The sequence below is a fragment of the Lepisma saccharinum genome, chromosome 16, assembly GCF_977018435.1.
Source record: "Lepisma saccharinum chromosome 16, izLepSacc3.1, whole genome shotgun sequence".
NCBI lineage: Eukaryota > Metazoa > Arthropoda > Insecta > Zygentoma > Lepismatidae > Lepisma > Lepisma saccharinum.
In genome coordinates, this window is record NC_139244.1 from 57,676,691 (window position 1) to 57,703,301 (window position 26,611).

At 39.5% G+C, this 26,611-nt stretch overlaps 1 protein-coding gene across 2 annotated transcripts in view; it reads right to left on the reverse strand.

The window, feature by feature from the left end:
- LOC146000494 (venom allergen 5-like) overlaps positions 1 to 26,611 on the reverse strand; it is a 67,056-nt gene that overhangs the window by 35,651 nt on the left and 4,794 nt on the right. The window contains exon 1 of one of the 2 annotated variants that reach the window (XM_083138218.1): positions 114 to 958. The exons of the other annotated variant lie outside the window; for it this stretch is intronic. Coding sequence (XP_082994344.1) covers positions 114 to 218 — 105 coding nt within the window. The 5' untranslated portion in view covers positions 219 to 958. Of the gene's footprint in view, positions 1 to 113; positions 959 to 26,611 lie in introns of those variants that run through there. 2 annotated transcript variants of the gene reach the window in all.

The window sequence follows — 26,611 nt, forward strand, 5'->3', positions numbered from 1 at the left end:
GCCCCCATGTCAATGCACATATATGTAAAGAATCTGGCCTTCTGTGGTGGAGTTTTGATGTAGTTCACCACTAATATTATTGTTTCCAGTACTTCATTTAAATCAATACTTACTTCCTGTGATGCTAATGCCTCTCTATGTATGAAGCAATGTGTCCATCTGGCAGCAGGAGCTTTCTCTCTGATGAGTGCTTGGAGACCACCATATCGGCAGACCATCTGTGCAAACACCTACACATCTGGACCAATCGATACTATTTTCTGTTATGAAAATGTCCGTGATTTGAAACAAGTCCACTGCTTTGGTGCCACCTTTAATGTCTTTACAGAATAGAATATAATCATGAAAGTTATTGTCTTCATTTATGAAACGCACATAGCACATGAAATGGGCATCATTGTTGTTGTCAACTGCCTCGTCTAACTGAATACTAAAATCCGACATATCACTTATTCTTCTACTGATTGTGTTGTTTGACAATGGAATACTGGAAAGCTGTCTAGCAGCAGACTCCTCGATCATTATTGACACCATGTCAAGAGCAGCAGGCACCACCAGCTCATCGGCAATTGTGTGAGGTTTCTTGCTACATGCAATTAGGTATGCCACTTTGTAAGACGCAAGGAGAGCTTTGCTGGGGATTGTGGCTTGTTCACGGAAATGAGTCGTCTGCTGGCGCATTTCTTGTAGCTTGCGTGAAAAATTATCTCTGAACTTACCTACTAAACTACTGGGTACGGTTTCCAGGTGACGTTTCAGTTTGTTTTGAAGCATACTCTCAGCTGCCAACATTTTGAGGCAGATTACACACTGAGGACGTTCTTCGTTCTTGACAACAGTGCACATGAAACCTAAATCCAAATACGTGTCATCATATTTTCTGCACTTGTTCCTTCCCGTCGATGTACAACTACTTGCAACTTCTTCTGCACCATTTTTTTTTAAAATTAAAAACTTCTCCATTATTACGCAACAACACACACTTACATATAAACAACCTCGTTCACAGTTATTAAAACACAGCAGCTAACACAGCACATTTCTAACGAATGCTAATACACGCTACAAATGTATCGAATCACAACTGCGTACCAAGACCAACAATGTGGCGACAGAATGTTATTGCTTGACCTTGGCTCAGTCCATTTTCAGATCGTAAGGGAGAGAGATCTGCACGACGTCACGCAAAATTTTTAAAGAGCGTTTGAGTCCGAAACTCATATAAAGATAGCGCTTTCACAAAAAGAAAATTTAAATGTTTTATTTTAAATTCATTCTTCAAAATACATACACCGATACACGTATAGAAAATTACATGTTGAGATTCACATTATAGATTATAAGTTTCAGTTTTTCATTATAGCCGCGACGCCCTGGACTTAGACTGGCGACGCACCAGGGCGTCGCGACGCACACTTTGGGAACCCCTGCCTAGCTCGCTCTTCCTCCGCCTGACCCGTTTCCAGGTAAGAACGGCCGCCCGAAGGATGAAGAAAAATTTTTACCTCTACCTCCCTTGTTTCCTCGGCCCCCGCTGCAATGGTTGAAAGCCCAGGCTTTCAGGTCCCCTATACTGGATTTCAATGTAGGAACGGAGCACTTCGATGCGCTTCGATGTTTCTCGGAATTTTGAGGGAGCGGCCTTTCCACCCTTCGCAGGTCACCAACAGGCAGGGTTGGGTGTTGCCGTTGCGCCCAAACAATGTTTCCAGCTCGAGTATTTTGTGACCAGATTGAAGAATGACCGCTTGTGCGGCTGTAAACAGCACATATGCAAACAGTTACAAGTTCCCGAATCAGAGCGCAATACACGCTAAATAACTATAATGATGGCGGGATGCCTATGTAGATTATCATATCTCCGGGTAAGTAGTATTATTCGTACCAAATAACTACAGAAGACTATTGAGACAGCCTAAAACACGCAACGTGTTAAAAGTAGGCTAATTATCTTCACAAACTGTACGATTTCTTGAGTCGCACATTATTTTTCTCGATTTCGTGAAGACCGATTTTGAGAATGCTCCTTAGCAAGCGATGCCTCCTCGATGGCGCAGTGGTAGCGTCGTTACCTTGTAATCAAGGGGTCTCGGATTCGATAGCTACCCGGTGAAGGCACATAGTGATTCGGATTCCACTTCAAACCGTAGATGCAGTACCGATTTGCCTTGCTGTGCATAAAGTGGACTTAAATTATGTCTCGACTCCTTAAAAACCTTTCGAAGAATCAAAAATTTAAGCAAGTAAATACATTTTTGTCATTTTGAGGTAAATGATCATTTTGTCTATTTTTGGTTCATATGAATCTGCCTCGTCCTCTTCCGTGGTCGTGCGGTCTAAGGCGCTGTGTTTTTTTTAACTCTGGCTGAGGGACGGCATGGGTTCGAGTCCGCCTGGGTTCAGTCTCCGGGTTCTCGGCCTGTGTATAGCAGAGGTGGTCACCCTCCGGAGAACGACCCTCATGAGGGCAGACCTCACCCTCACCCTCACCCTCCGAAGACTTGTGAGGGTGAGGGTGTGTGAGGGTGAGGGCGAGATCGACCCGTGAGGGTGAGGGCGTGTGAGGGTGAGGGCGAAGCCGAGCCGTGAGGGTGAGGGCGTGTGAGGACGAGATCGATACGTGAGGGTGAGGGCGGGTGAGGGTGAGGGCGACTGGTGAGTCGGGAGGGTGAGGGCGTGTGAGGGTGAGGGCGAAGCCGAGCCTTGAGGGTGAGGGCGTGTGAGGGTGAGGGCGACTGGTGAGTCGTGAGGGTGAGGGCGTGTGAGGGTGAGGGCGACTGGTGAGTCGTGAGGGTGAGGGCGTGTGAGGGTGAGGGCGAAAGGCAAATCGCGAGGGTGAGGGCGTGTGAGGGTGAGGGCGACCTGTGAGTCGTGAGGGTGAGGGCGTGTGAGGGTGAGGGCCATGTCAATCCGTGAGGGTGAGGGTGCGTGAGGGTGAGGGCGAAAGGCTAGTCGTGAGGGTGAGGGCGTGTGAGGGTGAGGGCGAAGTCGAGTCGTGAGGGTGAGGGCATGTGAGGGTGAGGGCGAAAGGCGAGTCGTGAGGGTGAGGGCGTGTGAGGGTGAGGATGAAGTCGAGTCGTGAGGGTGAGGGTGTGTGAGGGCGAAAGGCGAGTTGTGAGGGTGAGGGCGTGTGAGGGTGAGGGCGAGGGCGAGGGCAAGGAAAATCCGTGAGGGTGAAAGGCGAGTCGTGAGGCCATGTGAGGGTGAGGGCGAGCCGTGAGGGTGAAGGCGTGTGAGGGCGAGGCATGAAGGTGAGGGAGATTGAACGAAAATGACCACCTCTTGTTTAAAGTTGGATCCGAACTACAATGTGCCTCCTCCACCGGGTCTAGTAAGAAATAGGCTTTAATATTTTTAATTCGTTTCATTGTGTTTCTAGTCCAAAAACGCATTTTTATATTGCCTATAAATGCCTATTAGGTGAGTGCCTATTTTGCTTAATCGTCCCTAAAATGCCTATTCTGCCATTTTTGCTTATTTCAGCTTTGTTATGCGCCTTTGGCTTTCCCTATGTTGAATGTAAGCGTTCGTTGACGTTGAACTGCCTGAAAGCCTCAATCGGGGTAAGCAAACTGGACAACCTGTTAGTGACTCATCATATATGTGGACGTAACGACGCCAGCTCTCCCCTTCTTTTTTTCCCCTGAAAGATTTGTGGGAATCAATCAGTACTCATTTGCTTTGTTGAGCCTGTGAAAAAATGTGGTTGTATGAGGAGGTATCATGTGTTTCAAAATGACAAGGGATATGACAGCCAGAAATGTATTAATCAGTGGCGTGCCAAGAGGGGATCGGTGGGGTTCATAACCCCTACCCTTTGCTCCAGTATTACTTTAAAAAAGTGAAAGGCAGTAAATGATAGAAATTACTGCGAAAATCCTGGACACGCCACTGGTATTAATTATAATTCATCTTCGCAGGGAATTGTGAATTAAAGTAATTCTGATATAAAGAACTTGCACTAACCATTTGGCCAATTTGAACAAATACCCCAATTTCGGATGGCATCCCATTTCGCCTAACCGCCTAAACCGGTCGGAAGGGGGAATGAGGGAAATTTTGATCCAAGTAAACACCAAACAATTCCCAACATATGCCCATGCCAAATAGTCAGGTGTTGCTCCGAAAAAGGAGCATTGTCACACAATCCAGCAGCCGGGGGTGTTTGTTATATTTTCTATAAGATAAAGGAAAATATGACTCCATTTCTTGGTCGATCTTTTTGTAGGCAAAAACAATCCTCCACTCGACCCCCTTCAATCTCTGACTTTAGTCGGATTAGAAACTCTAAGCTGCTTCATTGACGCTTAATGTTCTGCTTGTTCTTGTTTTATCTAACCTAACCAGGTGTGCGATATCAAGGATAACTAAGAATGATTTTCATAACTTGCACCGGAGTTCGGGCATTTATTTTGGTTAGAATAGGCAGACAAAAAGGCATTTATAATGTGGAAAATAGGCACCAAATTAAAAAATAGGCACAATAAACAAAAATAAAGTGGGAAAGTTCCAAATAATTTATCTCTATAATTTCATTTTAAAATCAACTAGTAAACAACATATTTACTTTCATTTGTTGCCTTGATTACACACAACCACTAGTATTTTTTTGTTTTTTGCTTTCTTGAACATTCATTGATAGCCGTCTGTCAGAAAGAATGATTTTCATAACGAGAATGATCTCATTTGACCACCCATGAAATAGGCTATTGTAAGAACTGGATTCATATTGTGAATAAAATGTTTTTTCTCGTTTAAGAATATCACAAATCGTTTTCAAGTTTTCCAGTTCTACATTTTTACTCATTACACCTTTGCACTTTTCTGCAACAGCTAACTTTTTCTCCTGACACTTCAATTAGTAGCTGCACCGATTCCTCCAAGACCTTAATGGATAAGAGTTTCACCTCTTTTTCCCAGCTTTGTAATTGTTTCTGGCAACTGGCAACATCGTAATGTGCTAATAAATAATGTTTTTGAAAGAAAACTAAGTTATGTACAATTTTTTAAAAACACATTCTAAAAATGTCATTGAAAATTAAAAAAACAGGCGTAAAAAGTAAAGATATAGGCAGTAGGGCATAAAGTAGGTAAAACGAAAAAGTTTCTAAATGTACATATATTAAGACAATTTTTTTCAATAAATGCAGCAGGAAAAAACAGTCATTTCGGCCTGTGGAGAGACCGTTAAATTTCATAAATCACATTATACGCGTACTGTGCCGATAAGCAGTTAGGCAAAGGGGATTAGGCGAAACTGGACTACATGAAATTTTGTGTTCAATTGTACGCACAAAAAGGGATGAAAAGCAATTTGCATTATTTTAACCAAAAAAAAATATTTTAAATGGTGTTCCAATTAACATTTCTGGGAAGAAATGAACTAGTGTTACCTATTGCGCTAATTGCGCACAAATGTTTCATTGACAATGGATTATAATTTTAATCATATTCTCATTTGCATGAAAGCTAAGATAACATAACCTAATTAATTGAAAGGATTTGCATTATTTTTTTTTGTACGATTATATGACCTGTTTATCTGTGTATGTGCATCAAATTATAGAATAAGAAAGATTTGATTTTGATCTTCTAAGTGCACATGTTCTGGTGAGCCAAGAGAGGCCATTATCCAAATTATTAGAATTATATTATTTAGTAGGAGAGACAATGAGCAGGTTAACCGAATGGGCATAAAGGTGTAACATTTCTCAAATAGGGCAAGTAATATGTGCTGCAAAATTCCCTTCTGGTGGAACTGTATTTTGTTTGTAAAAGAATAAATACAAATGATGTATTAAGTACAAAAATGTGTTGAATTTAATTGTACAGGGTGGCTCAAAAAGTCACTTAACACCCCCGGTACAAGGCCACTGCAGCGCGCAACATGGAAATGGTGATGACCAATCGTTATCAGGCCAAGAAGGAACCACATTGACGCCACCGTGTGGTCGACGGCCATCTTGATGTCAGCCATCTTGAATTCAACTTCAGAATTTTAAATGGGAAGGGGGTGATATGATATATCAAATCAGGCTAGAATTTCACGAGAAATGCAATGGTGAAGGTTTTTTCGACGTATCTTTAACCAGTAAAAGGTTATGACTGAATTCTTGTACCAATTTGCTCCTTTTCGAGGTGTTAGAAAAATGTATTAAAATTTGTTTAGCGCATCGGTAACGCATCGAGATCAAAGAGATGTCTAGGGAGAGAAGTTCGCATGCCATTGCACACGATTTTAAGAAGAGCTGCGCATTATGAATGGTTCATGCGAACAATTTACAGTGTGACGCTTCCATTGAATTAAAAGTCCTTCACAATGACAAGGCCGTTTCGTTTCTACCTGGAACTGGTGATGGTGAGTGGTGAGGCGGTGGAAAAAAGTATGTCAAGTGGAAATCGCCACATATTAATAAATTATGAAATTATATCTCAAACGTTTGCACATAGTTAGCACATGAATGCACACTATGTATTTTTATAAGCACACAAATATTAATCAAGATATTAATGAGTTTATTGTGGCGATTCTGGCTTGATATCATGATAAAATCGCCACAAATCAAAAAAATATTTTTCAGCAACAAAATTGTACTTGATTGATTGATTGATTGATTTAGTTTATTTTACTTCGCGTTTTGTGCCTCTTGGCTAATTTGCGAAGATGGGGATGAGTGATGAAATGATGAAATTGATGAATGGACATTTACAAACAACCAAACCCGACCGGGATTCGAACCCGGGACCCTTGGCGTCGCAGCGCGATGTGCTAACCACTCGGCCACAGGGTCGGGCACAAAATTGTACTATCTTTTAGGCATTCGTTAGCACATGAAAGCGCACTATTTATTTAAATTAGAATACAAATAGTAATCAAGATATTAATAACATTATTGGCAATTCTGGTTTGATATCAAGAAAATTTGGGTTGCAATTACCCCCTCGTCCTCTAATCGCCGCCACTGCCTCGCTGTTGTATTTCCTTTTTCATGACATAGGAGCTCCAATAATTATTTTAAACTTTCGTTTCAGAAGTAACTCAAAGAAAAAAATGGTTGCTGGAGGGTAATTTAAAGGGAAGTTTTCCCAACTTCTTTAGATTTTCTTATTGTCAAGAAATTTCGGGGAGGGGTTGTAGCCCCTTATTCCCATTCCCCCTCCTCCGCGTACGCCAGTGGGGTAAGCAAATTGTGTGTCTGCTAGTAGTGGATTCCCGAGATCCTTGGATTTCAAAGCGAAAGCGTGGGCACTACATTATATGGGAGTTAACCATAGGGAACCCCACGATACAATTAACCATGGAAAATAATTGTAGAAATTGACTGACATATTTAAAATTATAACACAGTACTATTGTACTTGTACTTTGATTGTTGTTCTGTCTCATTCATTTTCTCTTTTCAAAAACTTCCACACAGTACATTATATTTCCATGTCCACTCTGTCTTCAAAACTCTTCATTCACCAAGCTATAGTAAATGTTCCTGTTCCTTCTGTGAGATTACCATCATGGTTTCCAAGAATGAATGTCTTTCTTCAAATCGAATCTGTCCCTCTTACAACAAAGGATGGGGTGGAGATAGGGGTTTTGAACACCTGCGGGGCAAGTCTTCCTTTTCCATGGAATTCTAGTAATTGTCACGTAGTGAGATCAAGTTCAACATATTTGTGCAGAGGATGAAGTGATCCCACAACTTAGATGTTTACATATCAATAGCTTTCGGATTTTTTACGTATTTGCCTTTTTCATTATTTCGTAGTAAAACATAGGCTTTAATATTTTTATTTCGTTTCATGGTGTTTCTAGTCCAAAAACGCATTTCTATATTGCCTATAAATGCCTATTAGGTGAGTGCCTATTTTGCTTAATCATGCCTAAAATGCCTATTCTGCCATTTTTGCTTATTTCAGCTTTGCTATGCGCCTTTGGATTTCCTTATGTTGAATGGAAGCCTTCGTTGACGTTGAACTGACAAAGCCTCAATCGGGGTAAGCACACTGGACAACCTGTTGGTGACTCATCAGTCATCACCGTGGACATAACGACACCTACCGCCTAACTACCCTTTCTTTTTCCCACCTGAAATCTTGTAGCAGTCAATCCATACTCATTTGCTTTGTTGTGTGTGTGTGTGAAAGGAAGTAGACAGTTATCTGTGGAGATATCATGTTCATATTTTTGAAAATGCCAAAAGCACAAGACTGCCAGATGTGTATTGATTTAAAAATGGATTTCTGCAAAAGTTTGTTTAACCACCGACGGAAAATTTGATTTTTGTTATTCGGCATCGCTTTTCTTCCACTTTTGGCTAATCGCGAGGATTCGGATGAGGGAAGACATGATGACATTTATGAAGGAACACTCGCAAAGAACATCCATGCCCAGGCCAGGATTCGAACCTGGAACCCCTGCTGTGCTATCCACTTCCCCACGGATATCGGCCCCACTGACAGAAAAGTAATTTTATGTCAAGCTTGTGTTAAATTACTATACAAATAAATATTCTATCCCACATACACATACCTATATAGTTTTACAAAATATCCTTGTTCAAAACTCAGGTTCTCTGTACGTGATTTTAGGCTCCTCTGAAAATGTTTTTCTACCTATCGCGTTATTAGGAAACAAGAATAAATGGTGAACAATGCACACCGAGATGAACCCTCTTACATTGCCTCAGTTTTGAATGAAACAATGCTAAGTTATGTGAAAAACTTAGTGTAGTGCCTTTGTGTTGCATAAGTCAACGATGCTATTTATTCTAAAATGTAATGCCATACAAATTAACAGCTCACGTATTGGTGTAATGTACGCAATCAGCGCAATGAGTAACGCAAGTTCATTTCTTCAGATACATTTTATTGGGAACATCCACAATTTATTTTAAGGGTGCAATTTTTTTTTCATAACTTGGAAACAATTGGGCATGAAACTGGTGGAATTTACGTTAAAATGGCAAAGGTAATAGTGGCAACGGAAAAAGTGGCAAATTGAAAATGGCAAGCGGATAAAATGGCAACGATAAAAATGGTGAGAATAAAAGTGGTAAATACAATTATTATGATTTTACTTGAAAATTGAGAAATTTCTCGCATTTCACAGTTTGAAATTAAAATGTAATATAATGGTATATTTTTGCAGATATATTTACAAGAAGTATAACTTGCACATGTAGCTCAATATCGGACACACTGGACGGAGCAGAACTAAACCTGAAAACTTCTTCATTAAGTTTTAGCCTAATGTACGAATTTCCATTGATTCATTTTGTTTATTTTACTTAAATTTTCTTGGATGGTCTCGAAGATGAGGATGTGTGATGATTAGGGTACGGATTTATAGCCACTAAAAACCTCTGAAATAGGCAGGCAATAGGCACCAAAATGATGCAAATAGGCACTTAAAAGGACTCTAAAATAGGCAACTAAAATAAAAATACATTAAAATAGGCATTTTTTACTTCCAATGCACATGCATACAGTATTAGCATTCCAGTTTACATATAAAAGTGTGCTAACAATTCACAAATTTCAGAGAATCGTCAGTTAAAGTAATTCTCGCAGAAATAACTTGAGCTAACGATTGTTACGTGAATAATTGTTCTGAAGTGATGAAAAAAAGGATTTGCACCATTTTAACAAAAAATATTTTAAAGGATGTTCCGATTAAAATTTCTCCGGAGGAATAAATTTCTGTTACCCACTGTACTAATTGCGCACATATATTTCACAAAGAATTGTCAATAGTTTGAATGAAATGATCATTTGCATGGAAGCTAGGATAACACAACCTGGTTAATTTATTTATTTGAATGTATTTTACTTGCACTTTTTGCACGAGTAGATGAGCTGTTCATCTGTGTATGCGCATAACATTTTAGAATAAATAATATCGTTTGACTTAGTGTCAGTGCTCGAAGTGAGTCGGCATGCGAGCGGATGGCATCCTCGCAACTAGCGCCAAGACACGCTATTAGTGTAATTCTCCATATTCAACACAAAGCCACTAAACGAAGTTTGTCACATAACATAGTATTGTTACATTTAGAACTGAGGTAATGTAAGCTGAAGGCTCGTCACAGTGTGCATTGTTCACCATTTATCCTTGTTCCCAAACAACGCGAGAGGTAGAAAAATATTTTCTGAAGAGTGGGAATTTATGCGTGAGCAGCTCAGAGTTTTGAACAAGTGCAATACATAAAACTATACATATGTAGTACCTAGGTACATGTGATATTTCCCATGTGAAAGAAATTGTTTATTTGGAAGTAATTTAACAGTTAAAGATGTCTGCTTCATACAAGCTTGACAGAAAATTACTTTTCCGTGTGGGGACGACCTCCGTGGCGGAGTTGTTAGTACAACAAGGCTACAACTCAGGGGTCCCGGGTTGGAATCCCGGCCTGTGCATGGGTGTTCCTTGTGAGCAGTGTCGTGCCCAGGATTTTCGAAAGGGAGAGGTTATGTATATTTTTTCTTGGTAGTCAGCCCTCATTTTGTCATATTTTCCTACCTTTGTCGTTCTTTTTTTTAGGAATACTTTGCGAAAGGGGGTTATAACCCCCATCAAGCCCCCCTTGTGCACGCCACTGCTTCTGAGTGTCTCTTCATCAGTTTCATCATATCACTCATCCTCATCGATGCGATTAGCCAAACGTGGAGAAAAGCGGCGCTAAATAACAAAAATCAAGTTTTCAACCGTAAAACAACCTTCTGCATCAATCCATTTTTGATTAATACACTTCTGGCTGCCTTGTGCTTTGGCATTTTTAAACATATGAACACGATATCTCCACACGTAACTGCCTATCTCCTATCACACGCTCAACAAAGAAGATGAGTACTGGTTGACACTAGAGAATTTCAGGTGGAAAAAAAGAAGTAGTGGGTTCAAATTTGGCGAATACCATGTTTCAGTTAGTTCAATGTAACCAATGGCTAACCTTCTTCAATGTAGGGAAAGCCAAAGACGCATAAAACAAGCTGAAGTTATCAAAAAAGGCAGAATAGGCATGTTTAGGCACGATTAAGCAAAATAGACACTAACCCTCAAAATAGGCATTTATACGCACTAAATGCGTTTTCGGACTATAAACACCATGAAACGAACTTTAAACATTAAAGCCTATGTTTTTCTGCAAAGGAATAAAGAAGGCAAATAAGCAAAAATCCGCACCCTAGTGATGATATTTTAAAACTGAAGAAGGGACACTCACAAAGAACACCTATCCAGGCCAGGATTCCATCCCGAGACCTGTGCCATCGTAGCGCGCAGTGCTAACTACTCCGCCGCGGAGTAGTTCTCTTAGAAGAAGATGAAAACGGTTGTAGCAGCAATACCGACCTAGTTTAACTTTAATGTGGTGACATGATAACAGTGTGGCAGCGGGGGGATGATCTGTGAAAATGTTGCTAACTCGGGAAAACCATGCCCCCTCACTTCGAGCACTGCTCATCCTCTTTTTTTAAAAGTGATAGGTAGAAAAACAAACCCTGTCCTGGATACGTTTTCGGAGTAGCCGCAAAAATCACGTAACCAGCTGATAGTTTTAAACAAGGCCATTACATAAAATTACATATTTTTCCCATGTGGGAAATAAATATTAATCTGTCTTTTGATTTTAGGGTGTTTTTTGAAGTGCTTATTTTTTATTTATTTTTGTGCCCATTTGTCTGCCTATTTGAGGGCTTTTAGTGCTTTTCAATTTGCACCCTCATTGTTAGACATTATACACGTACACATTAATATCTACTGTTTTCCGGGCTCGGTTTAAAAACTGAAAAGTGGAGTTTGATCTTTCCAATTTCCCTTCAATTATGTCCATGGAATGATAACTACCAATTTTATTGTATTGTCTTCACACATGCATATTTCTCAACATTTATCCCTTAATAATCAAGTAATGTAATTTTATCATAAATCGATTGTGTTTTAAATAAAAATGAGAACTTAGCAATATTCCAGTGGTTTCGAGGCCAAATATCTGACGCATACATAAAACATAAAAACTTTCACTGTCAAACGGGAGGAAAGCAAAGTAACAAGAGGATAAAAAATAACGGATCCTGGTGTGTCTTACAGTACCAAGTTTAGTTTTAAAGAACATATGTATCCACTATGTCGCAAACCAAGGGTACGAAAAATTCGGTTTTTGTCAGATGTCGTGGATAAGATCTGGCAAGCGTAAAAAATATTAGAAGTTGTTGATTGATGTGATGAATAAAGATAGAACTCTAAAAGTAGTCTGCCAATGTTTTCGACATTGTGAAACAAAACAGCGCAGTGTCTGCATGCCAATCGTATATTTCTTTAACTTCCCTATTGTTTTTTTGGCACTTGACAATTAATTAATTAAATATTTCCTCAATTATAGTATCAGTTACATTTCTTATATATATATATATATATATATATATATGTGTGTGTGTGTGTGTGTGTGTGTGTGTGTGTGTATTTGCATGCATTCTTTTACAACATACTTGTTTCTCTTAACATATTGCCCTCTCACCCCACATCAGTCCTTTTTATTCCTCTTCTTATCTATGTTCCTCTTTTTTAATTTACTTGTTGTTGCTATCCCCTCATACTACCCAGGTCTTGTGAAATATATGCCGTCAAATATTTCTCAGTGTTCACATTATGTATAGATATGTAGACAGAGGCAAAGGAATTGAGAATGGGAATGAAATAATTTAATAATTCCCATTCAGTATCGATGCCTCATATGCAAACAGGTAGGAGCAAGCGAGTACTCGACTGTTTCCCCTATTGACAATGACGTTACTGTAACCACATTCGTTAAAAGAACAGCATTCATATCATTACGATCAGATTTCCATTTACCTGGTAGAGGTTCAATCAACAAATTTTCTTGACGGAAAATAAACTAAACTAAATGTTTGGTAATTGCAACGTTGTGTTCTCTTAAAATCGAGACGAATTACATGGGGTGTAGGCAGCAGTAGCATATGATATTCGTAGTATCTTTGCTATAACCCACTCTGTTAAACGCATGTGATTATCATGTGATTATTTATTAATCGAAACACTGACCGTATTATGACGGATTTCTTCCGAAAAAAAAAATGAAGTGAAATAGTTTTTTGGGGAGAGAAAATGAAATGCAAAGTTTCATGTGCCCAGATATGGGTTTTTCTTTGTGTTCCCTCGCCTATTCCTTATTCATGTATCTTTATCGTTGCTATTCTAGAGAAGTATAATTGGAACGTGAAGAAACCAAAATACGAATTGATTGATTGATTGATTTGCTTTATTGTACTCCGCTTTTGTGCCAATTTTGGCTAATTGTGAAGATGGGATGCGTGATGAGATGATATGATGAAATTAATGAATGGTGACTCACAAACATCCATGCACAAGCCGACAGTCGAACCCGGGACCCCTTGCGTCGTAACGCTATGTGCTAACCACTCCGCATCAGGGGGCGGTTCAAAATAAGAAGAAAAAGAAGCAATGTACATTGCCCATCAACAAGGTAGTAATATTTTATATTCGTTATCAAGGGATGTAGTTTGTTAGACGTAAACTTTATGCTCAAATAAGCTAATATCTACTGCACCTACAATTACAATGGGAGAAGTACTAAATTGTCCACCAACTAAAAGTGGAATCCTTGGATTCCAAAACGCAGAGATGCAACAACGAATTTTGTCGGTGGGGGGGCAAGTACCAGGGTAAAAGTACCAATAGCTGTAGTAGTAGTAAAAAATGACATTATTATTATTATTATTATTATTATTATTATTAGTAGTAGTAGTAGTAGTAGCAGCAGCAGCATCAAAAACGTTATCATCCTCTTAAATTACGCAAAAAGGGGGTAGAAGTCGGTGCTAAAGTATTTGCTTGGTCAAACTATTTGAAATATCTTTTCAACACGTTCAATTTCACATTAGCTAATAATGGAAAACAATCACACAAACTGTATTTTTGAATGGCAGAAAATGCACGATAAATGCATTCTGATTATAATTCTTTTCGTACACATGACATGTATAACTTTCATGTACATCATATGTTGAACACATATGCAACATGGAGCGACATAAAATAAGAAAATACATATGCAACATGCTGCCACTAAATTGTGTACAAATTCAAAATTTATTCAATACATATATGTACAACAGATGTATATTGCCTAAATATATTACATTACAGAAAACAATTGTATTGCGAGAAAAGCGTATATGAAAATTTTTAGATCCAATTTTTCCAAACTGAAAAGAATATCGATTTAATATGACGCAAATAATTTCACGGGGCGCAATGGCATTCTCTCTTTTATAGCTTTTTTTAAAAATTTAGATCGCTCAGCGTCCATGGCCGACTCCCGCCGCCCCCTAACTACGGCTCTGAACTTGACGAGATTGAGAAAACCAGACAGTGCGAGCGAAGCGTGCAAGAAAATTGTACGAAATGTATTTTTATTTGCACAATATTTGAAATCAATGGGGGGGGGGCAATTGCTCCTATGTGCCCCCTGGAAATGCCCTTGGCCGTCAACGTTTGCCCCCTTAGAATTGACTTCCGTCGAAGGTTTGGGGGGCAATGCCTCCCTGCTCCCCTGTAGTTGCGCCACTGTCAAAACGACAGCGTGGGCACTAGTGTGTTTGACAAAGGAAAGTTTATTTAACCACGACACGATACAATCAGCGATTCACGAATCAATGAAAAATAATTTTTGAAATTGACTGACATATTCAAAATTGTAGCACAGTACTATTGTACTTTGATTGTTTTGTCTTCATAACCACGAAATTTATGCCTCGTCAATATATTTCCCCCTTTTAAAAGCTTCTACGTTCTATTTAGTGAACATATTTCCATTTCCAAGCTGACTTCAAGCTACTCTAAATACTCCTGTTCGCGGTGCAGATTTCCATGACGGTTTCCAAGAAGATCAGTGAATGGAATGTTGTTTTCCAAATCCAAACTGTCCTTGCAGACAAGAGGGTGGGGGTAGGGGCTTTAAACCCCTGCGGTGCAAGTCTTTCTCATCTATGGAATTCCGGTAATTGTGACGTAGTGAGATCGAGTCCAACATCTCTGGGCAGAGAATGAATTGATACAACTCAGATGCTTGTATATTATCATTGTTATAGTGTGATAAACAACAAGAAATAAAGACGGAGCAGTTGCATCTTCCATTGATAAGGTGTTTATAAAGTGAACGCTACTGTCAGTGGCCCACCCACAATACTGTATATGACACGATTTTTGTGACAGCGTATAGTTAAAATAATAAATATATTAAAAATAATAATTATACTTGATGTAAATTAATTATGCAATATATAACTCAAATAATCTTAGTCCAAAATGATACTCATTGTTAAACCTTATTGCTTAATAAAGAAAATTTATTATTATTATCATTATTATTAACTTTCTTCACATGAATGAGTTAACAATTTCGTGTCATTTCAATGTATGAAATGCACGTGGTAAAGGAACCAGTCATTTCTTCAAACATCGCTAACTCTCTACGGAGGGCAACCCTCATGAGGGCAGACCTCACCCTCACCCTCACCCTCCGAAGACTTGTGAGGGTGAGGGTGTGTGAGGGTGAGGGCGAGATCGATCCGTGAGGGTGAGGGCGTGTGAGGGTGAGGGCGAAAGGAGAGTTGTGAGGGTGAGGGCGTGTGAGGGCGAGGGCGAAAGGCAAATCGTGAGGGTGAGGGCGTGTGAGGGTGAGGGCGACTTGTGAGCCGTGAGGGTGAGGGCGTGTGAGGGTGAGGACGAGAGGCAAGTCGTGAGGGTGAGGGCGTGTGAGGGTGAGGGCGAAAGGCGAGTCGTGAGGGTGAGGGCGTGTGAGGGTGAGAGCGAAAGGCAAATCGTGAGGGTGAGGGCGTGTGAGGGTGAGGGCGACTGGTGAATCGTGAGGGTGAGGGCCTGTGAGGGTGAGGGCGAAAGGCAAATCGTGAGGGTGAGGGCGTGTGAGGGTGAGGGCGAAGCCGAGCCGTGAGGGTGAGGGCGTGTGAGGGTGAGGGCGACTGGTGAGTCGTGAGGGTGAGGGTGTGTGAGGGTGAGGGCGAAACGCAAATTGTGAGGGTGAGGGCGAAGCCGAGCCGTGAGGGTGAGGGCGTGTGAGGGTGAGGGCGATAGGCAAATCGTGAGGGTGAGGGCGTGTGAGGGTGAGGGCGTGTGAGGGTGAGGGCGAAGCCGAGCCGTGAGGGTGAGGGTGAGGGAGGTTGAACGAAAATGACCACCTCTGGTGTATAGTACTGGTGGTAACTAGGGATGGCCAAAAAAAATCCGGAATCCGGATTCCGGAAAATTTAAAATCCGGATTCGGAAAATTTAAAATCCGGATTCGGAAAATTAGCTATCCGGATTTCGGAGGAAATCCGAATTTTGGAGGGTATCCGGATTTCGGAGGTAAAACGGATTTCGGAGGTAAAACGGATTTCGGAAGGAAAACGGATTTCGGAACGAGAAGGATTACAGGGGAAAAACTAATTTCCATCCATGTTTTCAATAATTGTCCCATGAATTAAAGAATATACTGTAATGTGCCATCCAAGTGTTAGCCTTTCTTCCACGTAGTATGAGACTGTGTTTGCTGGACTCGCAGTTAGTACATTCCTACGTGGAGCCTGTTTTGTGGTTTTGTGATCTGCAAATGTGTGTTTGTGTTTTTCCTTTTTTCTTTCTTCATCTTTTCACAATTCATCCTCTTCTTCGCGATTAGCCACAAGAGGAAGAAAAGCGAAATAAAATTAAAAAATAAATCAAATCAATTAATGTAGTCTGTCGTTTACCTAATAATGTATGGTTTTAATTTAAAGGCATAAGATAAAATACAGCAGTCAGTTCACGAGGAGATCCCGAATCGAGGGGAGACGGAGCGCGGGGTTAAAGGGAAGGACCGGTCCATTTGCAGATGTTAGGGGTAGCAGAAAGTCTTCCGCTGCGCTCTAGTGTCTAGACAGGATTTTATTTTGGGGGGTAGCTGATCCCTTATCAGCAGAGGCGTCGCCAGAAATATTTGTTAAGGGGGGCAGGCCACTGATAAAACTTGATTAGTACAAATAATAATGACAATAATAATTATTATACCACGGTTATAATTGTCATTTTACAATAATAACTATTATAAGTTACTAAAAATAAACCAATTTATTTCGGTTATAATAATATACTAATAAATAATACTAATAAAGTATGGGCTATGATAAATTTCTTCTTAATTTAAAGGGATAAGATAAAATATCCCCTGTACAGTTAACTTTCAATGGAATCGTTACAACCCAAATGTGTCCATGACTGTACAAAGAGAAGTACATACTGAGCAATTGAAGGGCATCAGGGAAGGGACACATAAATGAGAGAAGTAGGGAGGCCATATCAAGATTCACACAGGAAAAATAGATTGATTGAGTTGGTGTTTTAAGTCCACTTTATGCACAGTAAGGCTAATCGGGACTAGGACCTACAGTTTAAAGTGGGATCGAAAGATAGGAATGATAGCCAACAGGTGACGACATCGTTTACTTTCGCTGTTTTTTTCTAGACTGGAGGGGATAGAGAGAATTTTTATCACAAGATTAGGTGAACGGATTACCCGTGCACGCAGATGTGTCTTTTAAAACAAAGAGAGAGGGGGACGGGGGGTAATACAAGCAGATAAAAATGGTGGAAGGGAAAAATAAGACGTAGAATAGCAATGAGAAAAGGTGAAAGAAATACAAAGGAATTCGGGAGAGGGCGAGGGAATATCCGTGTGTGAAACTCAAATTTTATATCTGTCAACTCAGTATTTGGCTCCTGCCCAGCCGGTCAAAATTTTCTGGCGCCGCGCATGAAAGAAGCCGACAGCGCTTATTAATATAGTAGATTTCCCTTCTTTTATGAAATGATTGCACTACTTTATGTTTTCATTTTTGACCATAAAATAATTGGTACAGGTACAGCGCCTTGAATAACGTAGTGTGGAAAACGACACAAAAAACTGGTTCCCCGAGACGATGACAAGTAGATGGCAGTGCGATCGACCCAGGTGCTAATTTTGTTATGAAAGTAATGCGGCTTAGTTAGTTTTTGGAATATATTGTGTAGATTTGTTTCTCTAGAAAGGCGGTAAGTGAATTGATGGAAACAGTTATATTTGTGGAGTGATTTGCAGTCACGAAAGGGCATTAATTTACACAGAAAAGTAACATAAATACGTTTTATGTGCAACGCAACACGAGCATCAACATATCGCATGTGAGGCTGGACGTCAAACGTTGGATTGTGTACACAAGTTTATTTTTGTTTTTATTTTTCCTCCCCCTTGGCAACCTTACCTCCTTACCATTTATTACGTGAACATAATATCTGATAATGAATTGTTCATCGAAGTGCAATTCACAAACACTAGCTGTGTCATAGAGTTCCTTATCAGCTCTGGGAATTGCACGATTCCACTCGGCTAATTTATCTTTTTGTTTGGGAACACTAAATATACAAATACCCTTTTCTTTACTTGAACGATATCCACTAGAACAACCAGGCACAAAACAGAGGCGACAGTTTCCAGACATGGTGAAAATATAACTCAACCAACGCGTTGTTTACATTTTTCCAGTAAGTGGGAAACGAAAAGTGTCATATTTCACGCTTTCGAGTTTTTGGGCGGTAAGTTGGACAACACGCGAGTGGATGTAAAACAATCTTTGAAAAATAAACGAGTATTGTCTGTGTGAATTTCCATAAAAATATTTGTGACAATGACAATATTAATGAACCTTTCAGGATAATGCATACACAATACTAATTCTCGCAGCAATTGTCATGTTACGTGTTCCAATCCATACCTATGTTTTCTTCCGTATTGTTAATAAAAAAGTCAAGGACAGGTCATGATCGACGGTTCATAATATTCTTTAATATTTTCGCGACTACTGTACCAAATATCATAACAATTTTCTGATACAAAGAAATGTTACAAGGAAAAGAATCAGACGTTGCAACAAAACCCACATTTACTTCCATTATAAGCAGTCGAACACCAAGCACCGGGGTCAACACCAGCGCCTCTAGCGGATCATTTTCGAGTGGAACCAGCCAGAGAGCGCAGAAGCATGCCGTTTTCCACACTACGTTATTCTAGGCGCTGTAGTACAGGTTAAGAAAACGTTGGTAATGAGATCAGTTCCGCAAAAATCAAATGCAATCTCAATATTTTTTTGAACGTATGATGCGAGGGCAGCGACGGCGCCAGTATTAATCATGTAGGTGAGCTGAGGGGGCGTGATATTGAAAATAAAGAAAGCATGCATTCTTTAGCCATTACATCAAATACCAGTGAACATTTAATAGGCTTTTATGAAAATATGCCAATGAAACTGAAGACTACAAGTGGCTTGTTTCAGTTTTGTTTGCTTTGGCCACTACAAGCGCATGTCTTGTAATTTTAAACGAACAAAGTTTGTTTACGTAGGCCAATGACCATATAATGTGTCAGCCACTAATAGTTGCAGAGACCCTCCCCCCCAATAGAGGAAAGCAAATGCGGGTTCTCTTTCAGATTACGATCAATGTCTGTTGTCTACAATGACAGCGGTGTTACTCCAATGTGACGACAATGTTTTAGTAAGTCATACATAACTAGGGCTAGGATTTTGATGACCTAAAAATTCGTAAAAAATGCCCTTAAAAAGATGCATTTATGACCTAAAAATTGCCAAAAAATGACTTTAAAAATGACCTAAAAACCGTTAAAAATTCCAAAGTAAAATTTTATTTGCACTTCAAATTACAGCAACTCTAGTATGCAACTTTTGACAAATTATGAGAGGTTACTGTTCAGTTTTGAGTTGCAGTGTGTAACGAATATTTTCTGTAAATTTTCAAAAAGAAATGAATGACGATTGTCAGCTAGCACACTTTTATACATAGAAAAGCTCCTTTCAACATCAACAGAGGTAATAGGGGCATATCTAAAACATACAATGTCACTTGGTTCTAATTCGGTTTCAGAGTCTGGCAATGAAAACGTTTTCCCACACAATACGTCACGAATAGAACATATTATTGTGTATCCTGCATTTTTCCCTAGCACTTTCTGCATCTTTTCTCTCACTTGTATTCCAACAGTACCTGGAACTGCTTCCAAATTATCCTGAACTTTGTTAAGGACATTAACTTGATCAACCAATGTAGCTCCAGATGTCTCGAGTGAAGTTATGGCAGAAGGTAGGAAGCCGAAGTTGGACTTTATATAGCATAATTTTCCCTCCATTTCGGGATCAGCCAAGAGTTCCTGTGCTTGTCTTATACACAATGCTTCACTGCTGTCGAACGAGGTTACAACTTCTTTCACAACTTTATAATTTTCACAATAGTAACCACAAATCTCTAACCATGTACCCCATCTAGTAAGAATAGGAGCTGGTGGCAAAGGCACATCAGGTGCATGAGACCTAAAAGCTAACACTCGTGATGGGGACTTGAGGAAAATCTTCTTAATGTTTGCAATCAGTTGGTCTACACCAGGAAAGTGACTTCGCAGTTCTTCAGCAATACGGTGACACGCATGTGCAAGACATGTTACATGTACCATTTTCGAGTACAGACCTTTCAGAGAATTCCCTGCTTTAACCATGTACGGTGCCGCATCTGTTACGAAAAGCAACACCTTGTCATATTGAATGCCGTCGGCCACAATAACTGCATCGCGTTATTGAAAACTTTGCTGATCGTTGAATAATTCACTTTTTCTAGACATTCACAATTTATTAGAAACACTTGAGTAGACTCGGATTCCTGCATCGTACCAATCACTACATTTGCAATGTACCGTCCGAGTGAGTCGGTACTTTCGTCAATTGACACCCATATTTTTTTACCATGAATTTTCTGCCGAATTTGATCCATTGTTTGGTTGTAGCATTTCTTGACATAATTTTTCCTTAGCGTGGAAGAATCTGGTATCGATTTCCCAGTATGTTTTTCCAAAAATGCTCGAAGTTTAGGATTATTTAGTTTACTTAGAGGAATGTCAGCAGAAATAAAAGCGTCGCACAGTTCTTCAGAAATAACAGAGGATTTGGAGGAAAACTCACCCATTAACAATTGCACCGTCCTCTTCTGATCTTGAATTTGCTTCAGAGCTGCCTTGTGTTTCTCGCGGTTGACATGTTGCTCCACCGTGAATTTCTTTTCCGCAGCAACTCTTACACCACAAAGCTGACAGAATAATACTGATCCGTCCGTACTGAACGTATTTTCACCATACTGGGACACAAACTGTTTTAATTTGTACTGTGTACTTTGCTTGGTTTTTGGCATCTTGTCCAATGCTTCGAAAACCTGCTCTACTGAACACTGCACCAAAGTAAATTCTCGCAATAAACAGGAACTTCGACAATGGCCAGATCACACGTTCCATCCATTCACTTTCAAGGAACACAACAATTGGTCTGAGCAGATTAGAAGATAAGATTAGGCAGGGCAACGACTTTCTTCTCCTGGGGCAAAAGTACGAGCTGTTTTGAACTTCTAACAATTGAATTTCATTGTAAGGAAATCATTATATTCGTGTTGTTTATTTTCTTCTGAGACGGATGGAAGGTAGCTGCGGTTTCATATATTTTAAATTGTCTAGGGAAGATATGAAAAAATAGGATACTTATTAATCTTAATCCTTTCACGTTAATGCTGCCCATGCACTCGCAGCGTACAAGTGCTCTGGAAAACTAAGAAAATAAAAAAATGACCAAAAAATGACTTAAAATGCCAAAAAATGACTTATACAACCCATAATGGCAAAAAATGCAAAAAAATGCCCCAACAAATAGTGCTTAAAAGTTTCAGCACGACATGAAGCATATAAATATTAAAAGATTTGGGTTTCTTATTCACCAGAAGAAAAGATGCAATTTCATCAAAATCCTAGTCCTATACATAACGTACCATGGCAGATGCGGACGAAAATTAAGGGGTGCTGAAAAACCCCTTCGCACCTTCTTCCCCGCGCCACTCGTGCATGAGAGTAAGAAAAAGTTTGGTCGAAAGCAGACATTTTGTGTTGTATACGATTTCATTGTTTGAGCTCCGAAGCATGTAATCTCAGGGAGCAGATGGAAATGATTATATATTCTTTCGGCGTCAGACAGTGCTTGCACATTAAACTGAAACGCGAACTTGTCCAATGTATCAAAATATCGCTCTTGTGCAACTGCTACGACAGATAAGAAGCCATCGAGCAATGTGGGCATGTTTGGCTGAAACAAAGAACTGTTGTACAGTCACGGACACTGCTGCTTATACTGATTATATTGACATTCAATGAAACGTTACAAGCTGGCATTATCCGTGACTGTACAATACTACTGCAACAACACTGATCACAAATTCCCTCCGATATCCGGATTCCCTCCGAAATCCGGATTCTCCGTTTTTACTTTCCGGATTGCGGATTTAAAAAAATCCGGATTTGGCCATCCCTAATGGTAACCCACTATCGTGAGGAAATTGTGGAGTTACGATTGAGTAGTGGGTGGGGGGGGGGGGGGGGAGGTCGACGTGCTGACCTCACGTCACCCTTTTACCGGTTGAATATCTCCACACCTCTAGGTAGGATTGTAGGAGAGAGACTGGTAGTCCAGAGATATGCCAAGACCGTTCAAGGGCTGTCGAGCCACGGGCAAATATTATTATTATTGTTATTATGAATCTGCCTCGCTCAATAAGTTTATTTTATTGAGTCAAGCACAAAAGCCAACTCTTGCAATGAGTCACTGGAAAGACATACGTGTGTGGTTACACATATATTTAAACATCTAAAGAATAATTATATTCTTGTGGTAAGGAGTGGTTGTCATTTAACAAACTATATTGTTTTATTCTATCAGCATTATTGAAAACATTGTGCCATGCGGAACTTATCAACTTAACAAAGGCACATTGATTGCATAATGAAGCATTTTTCTTGTGTTGCAGAGCAGGTTCTGGTTTTGAAGTAACAGTTGGGCTGAAAAGTTCGTAGGCTAACATAGTAAAACATATTTTTTTGACAAAATTCGATTTTATTATTCAATATAGTTGCCTTCGAGGGCGATACAACGATTATAGCGGTCATACAATTTTTCGATGCCATTTTTATAGTACGATTTCTCTTTAGCCTCAAAATAGGCCTCAGTTTCGGCGATTACCTCTTCATCAGTGCTAAATTTCTTTCCAGCGAGCATTCTTCTAAGGTCTGCAAACAGGAAAAAGTCACTGGGGGCCAGATCTGGAGAATATGGTGGATGGGGAAGCAATTCGTAGTCTAATTCATATAATTTTGCCATCGTTTTCATTGATTTGTGACACGGTCTTGATGAAACAGCACTTTTTTCTTCTTCAAATGGGGCCGTTTTTTCGTGATTTCATCCTTTAAACGCTCCAACAACGCTATGTAATAATCTCAGCTATCTCGATCAACTTCACTTTACGATCATTTAAAATTATTTTGTGGACTTTTTTGATGTTTTCGTCGGTAACAGCGTCTTTGGGGCGTCCACTGCGTGCATCGTCTTCGATGCTCATTTCGCCTCGTTTAAATTTAGCAAACCACTTCTCAACGGTTGATTTTCCTGGTGCAGAGTCCGAATAATGTTTATCAAGCCAAGCCTTGGCTTCAACAGTATTTTTTTTCGCCAAAAAGCAATGCTTTATTAACACACGAAATTCTGTTTTTATCCATTTTTTCACAATAACAAAAGCTGCTTCACTCACAATGCTATATCTCACGAACTAATTATCTGGCAGCTGTGAAATTTATACACGTATCTTTTGAAGGTTAGGACTAAGTAAAAATCACATGGATTTAATTCTAGTAACGCCATCTATAAGTCAGCCTACGAACTTTTCAGCCCAACTGTTATTACAATGCTGTCGACAGTCCGTTCGTAGAATTTTGAGAATATTGATGTTCTATCAGAGGGACCACCCCCGAATAAACATCTGTGGATGTTTTGCAGATTTCATCGCATTTAAGATGATAATTTTCCGTTGCAACATGTCTGTTGCCGCTCAGACTGAAGAGCCTGATAACGCTGACAAAATTTCGATTCATAGGTGGCAACACTTACAGGCAGGAACGACCTTGGCAGGAAGGAACTCTGATTGGGCCCATGTTGACAAATGACACACGAAGCCGGCGACACAGAACTCGAAGTGCTCGGATCCTACGTTGACATAAACTTTAGTCTATCTCCTATTCGCGATTAAAATTACCACCTGAGCGCTAGTGTCGCTTCCAATATGGCCGCTCAAAGTAGGATAAATCTTTGTTTACATTCAGCAGTAGATACAAAATAGCAGCTTGTTGTCATTAGTGTTGCCCACGAAACGAGACTTTGGCCTGTCTCGTCTCGTGGAATAGCTGTCTCGTCTCGAAAATGTTCGTTTGTCTTATGACACATGGTCAATCTCGTCTCGTCTCGAATTTTTAAAAGCCTGTCCCGTCTCGTCCCGTGGGCAACACTAGTTGTCATGACTGGTATGGTAGAAAACGTTTAAATTACGCATTATTTTTAAATATTGCGAATGCGATGTGAATTCCAGGTACTTTAACAAACGTGAAGCTGTACTGAGAACGAAGCATTTAATTATGATAAGCAAAAATAACACGAAAAATGCAGACGAAACTATGTATACGCACTGGTTGTCCAAAGCAGTGCTGTATCATCTGCACGTCATGTTGTAACTGGGGTTCTCGAAAATTATTTGAAAATAATGGAATTGAGATTGGCCTGTACTTGCAAAGCTGTGACAGGAGAAAATTGCAAGCATATCGTTGCAGTTCTTTCTCGAAAGAGAAAGGCTGGTTTAATAATAATATTCACGATTTCATGACCAGGCTATACTCACTGAAAAAGGACATCGTACTGAATGAAACAGTAACATTAGCATGCTCACTTTTTTTTCTGGTTACATTTGACATTAATTCATTCTCAAACTATTTTCATCTTCTCTCTTAATCGACTTGCACCTGTTCCAAATTTCACACATACGTAATACCGGTAATACATGGACGCATTGGGTAAGACGCTTCATGATTTTTCGAAGGAAAAAAAAGCTTTATTTATAAAGTACAATTTAAAACTTTACTTTCATGGTAATATATATTTATTTCTAAAATAATAAAGTAAGCAGACTCGTGCATTCTTCGTAATTTCCTTGCCGAATTACAGTGTTATATCCCCCATACCAATCTTCTGTCGATTACGATTTCCCTGATATATTAACAAATTTCATTTTGTTGATTCCAGGGAGTGGAAACACATGAAAACTTTTAATTTGTTCTGACCCATAAAACGATTTAGAGCAAAAAAAAACCCTGAACAGTAGACCTTAATCTCTCGCATATTCCCCATGCTTTAAACGACTTCAACACAACGTATCCTACTTAGAGTACTTCCTGAAAATCCCACCAGATGGCATATCGGTTAATTTTAAACGCGAATAGGACAGATAGGGTTTCTCATAGATTTTTTGTAAATCCTCTAAAGAACTCAGGGTAAAATTTTCTACAGTACTTATGTTCTCTGTATTTACACAACATTTTACACGTTGTACAATATGTATGTATAATATGGGATGTAGTTTTATTATTTATGAAATGGGAACGTGTTATGTGCAGACAATAATGCTATGGTTTCTTTCCCTTTTTTTCAAGTATGGAATACTTAATGATTAAATTACAAATATGTGCTCGGGCTCTATCTCACTCTCGTTTTAGTAGTGTTTTATTTAAATATAGTACTCTTGGCCTCTAACAGTCATAAATACGGATATATTTATTTGGGCAAGAGAACGTGTGTTCATATTGTTGTTGGTTTGGTTTATTTTACTTCGCTTTTCTGCCACATTTGGTTATCGCGAAAATGAGGATGAGTGATGATATGATGAAATTGATGAAGAGACCTCGTATGAACAATCCAGGCCAGGATTCGAACCCGTGATGAGTTCGCATTCTTGTCCTATGTGTTGTACTCTGCAGTGAATAATGAAATAATTTGGAATGAAAAATGTATCTCAGAACTCAAAAAGCTAAATGAATATTATTGAAGAAACTACGAAAGAAGGTTTTTTTTACCTGTTTTGTTTCTGTGCATAAAGTGTACTTAAAACACCAAATCAACCAACCGTGGGGGAGTGGTTATAACAGCGCGCTACGACACCAGGAGTTCTGGGTTCGAACTCCGACCTGGGCATTGATGTTCTTTGTGTTTCTCCCTTCATTAGTTTTATCATATCATCTTCGCAATTAACCAAATGTGACAAAAAACCAGCGACGCTAAGTAACAAAAATTAAATCAAATCATTGATTGATTGCTTGATTCGGTTTATTTTACTTCACTTTTCCGCCACTTTTGGCTAATCGCGAAGATGATACGATAAAATTGATGAAGAGACACACACAAAGAATACCCATGGCCAAGCCGAGATTCGAAATCAGGATCTCTGGCTTAGTAGTCAAATGAAATAGTTTTTTATTTTCGAATGTGGGTGGGGTTTACGTGTACTTTTTTAGTACTCATTCATCATTTTGCAATCTTTTCCTGTTATTGACATTCTTTTTTTTTTTTAGGAATACTGGGCCTAAAGGGGGGAGGG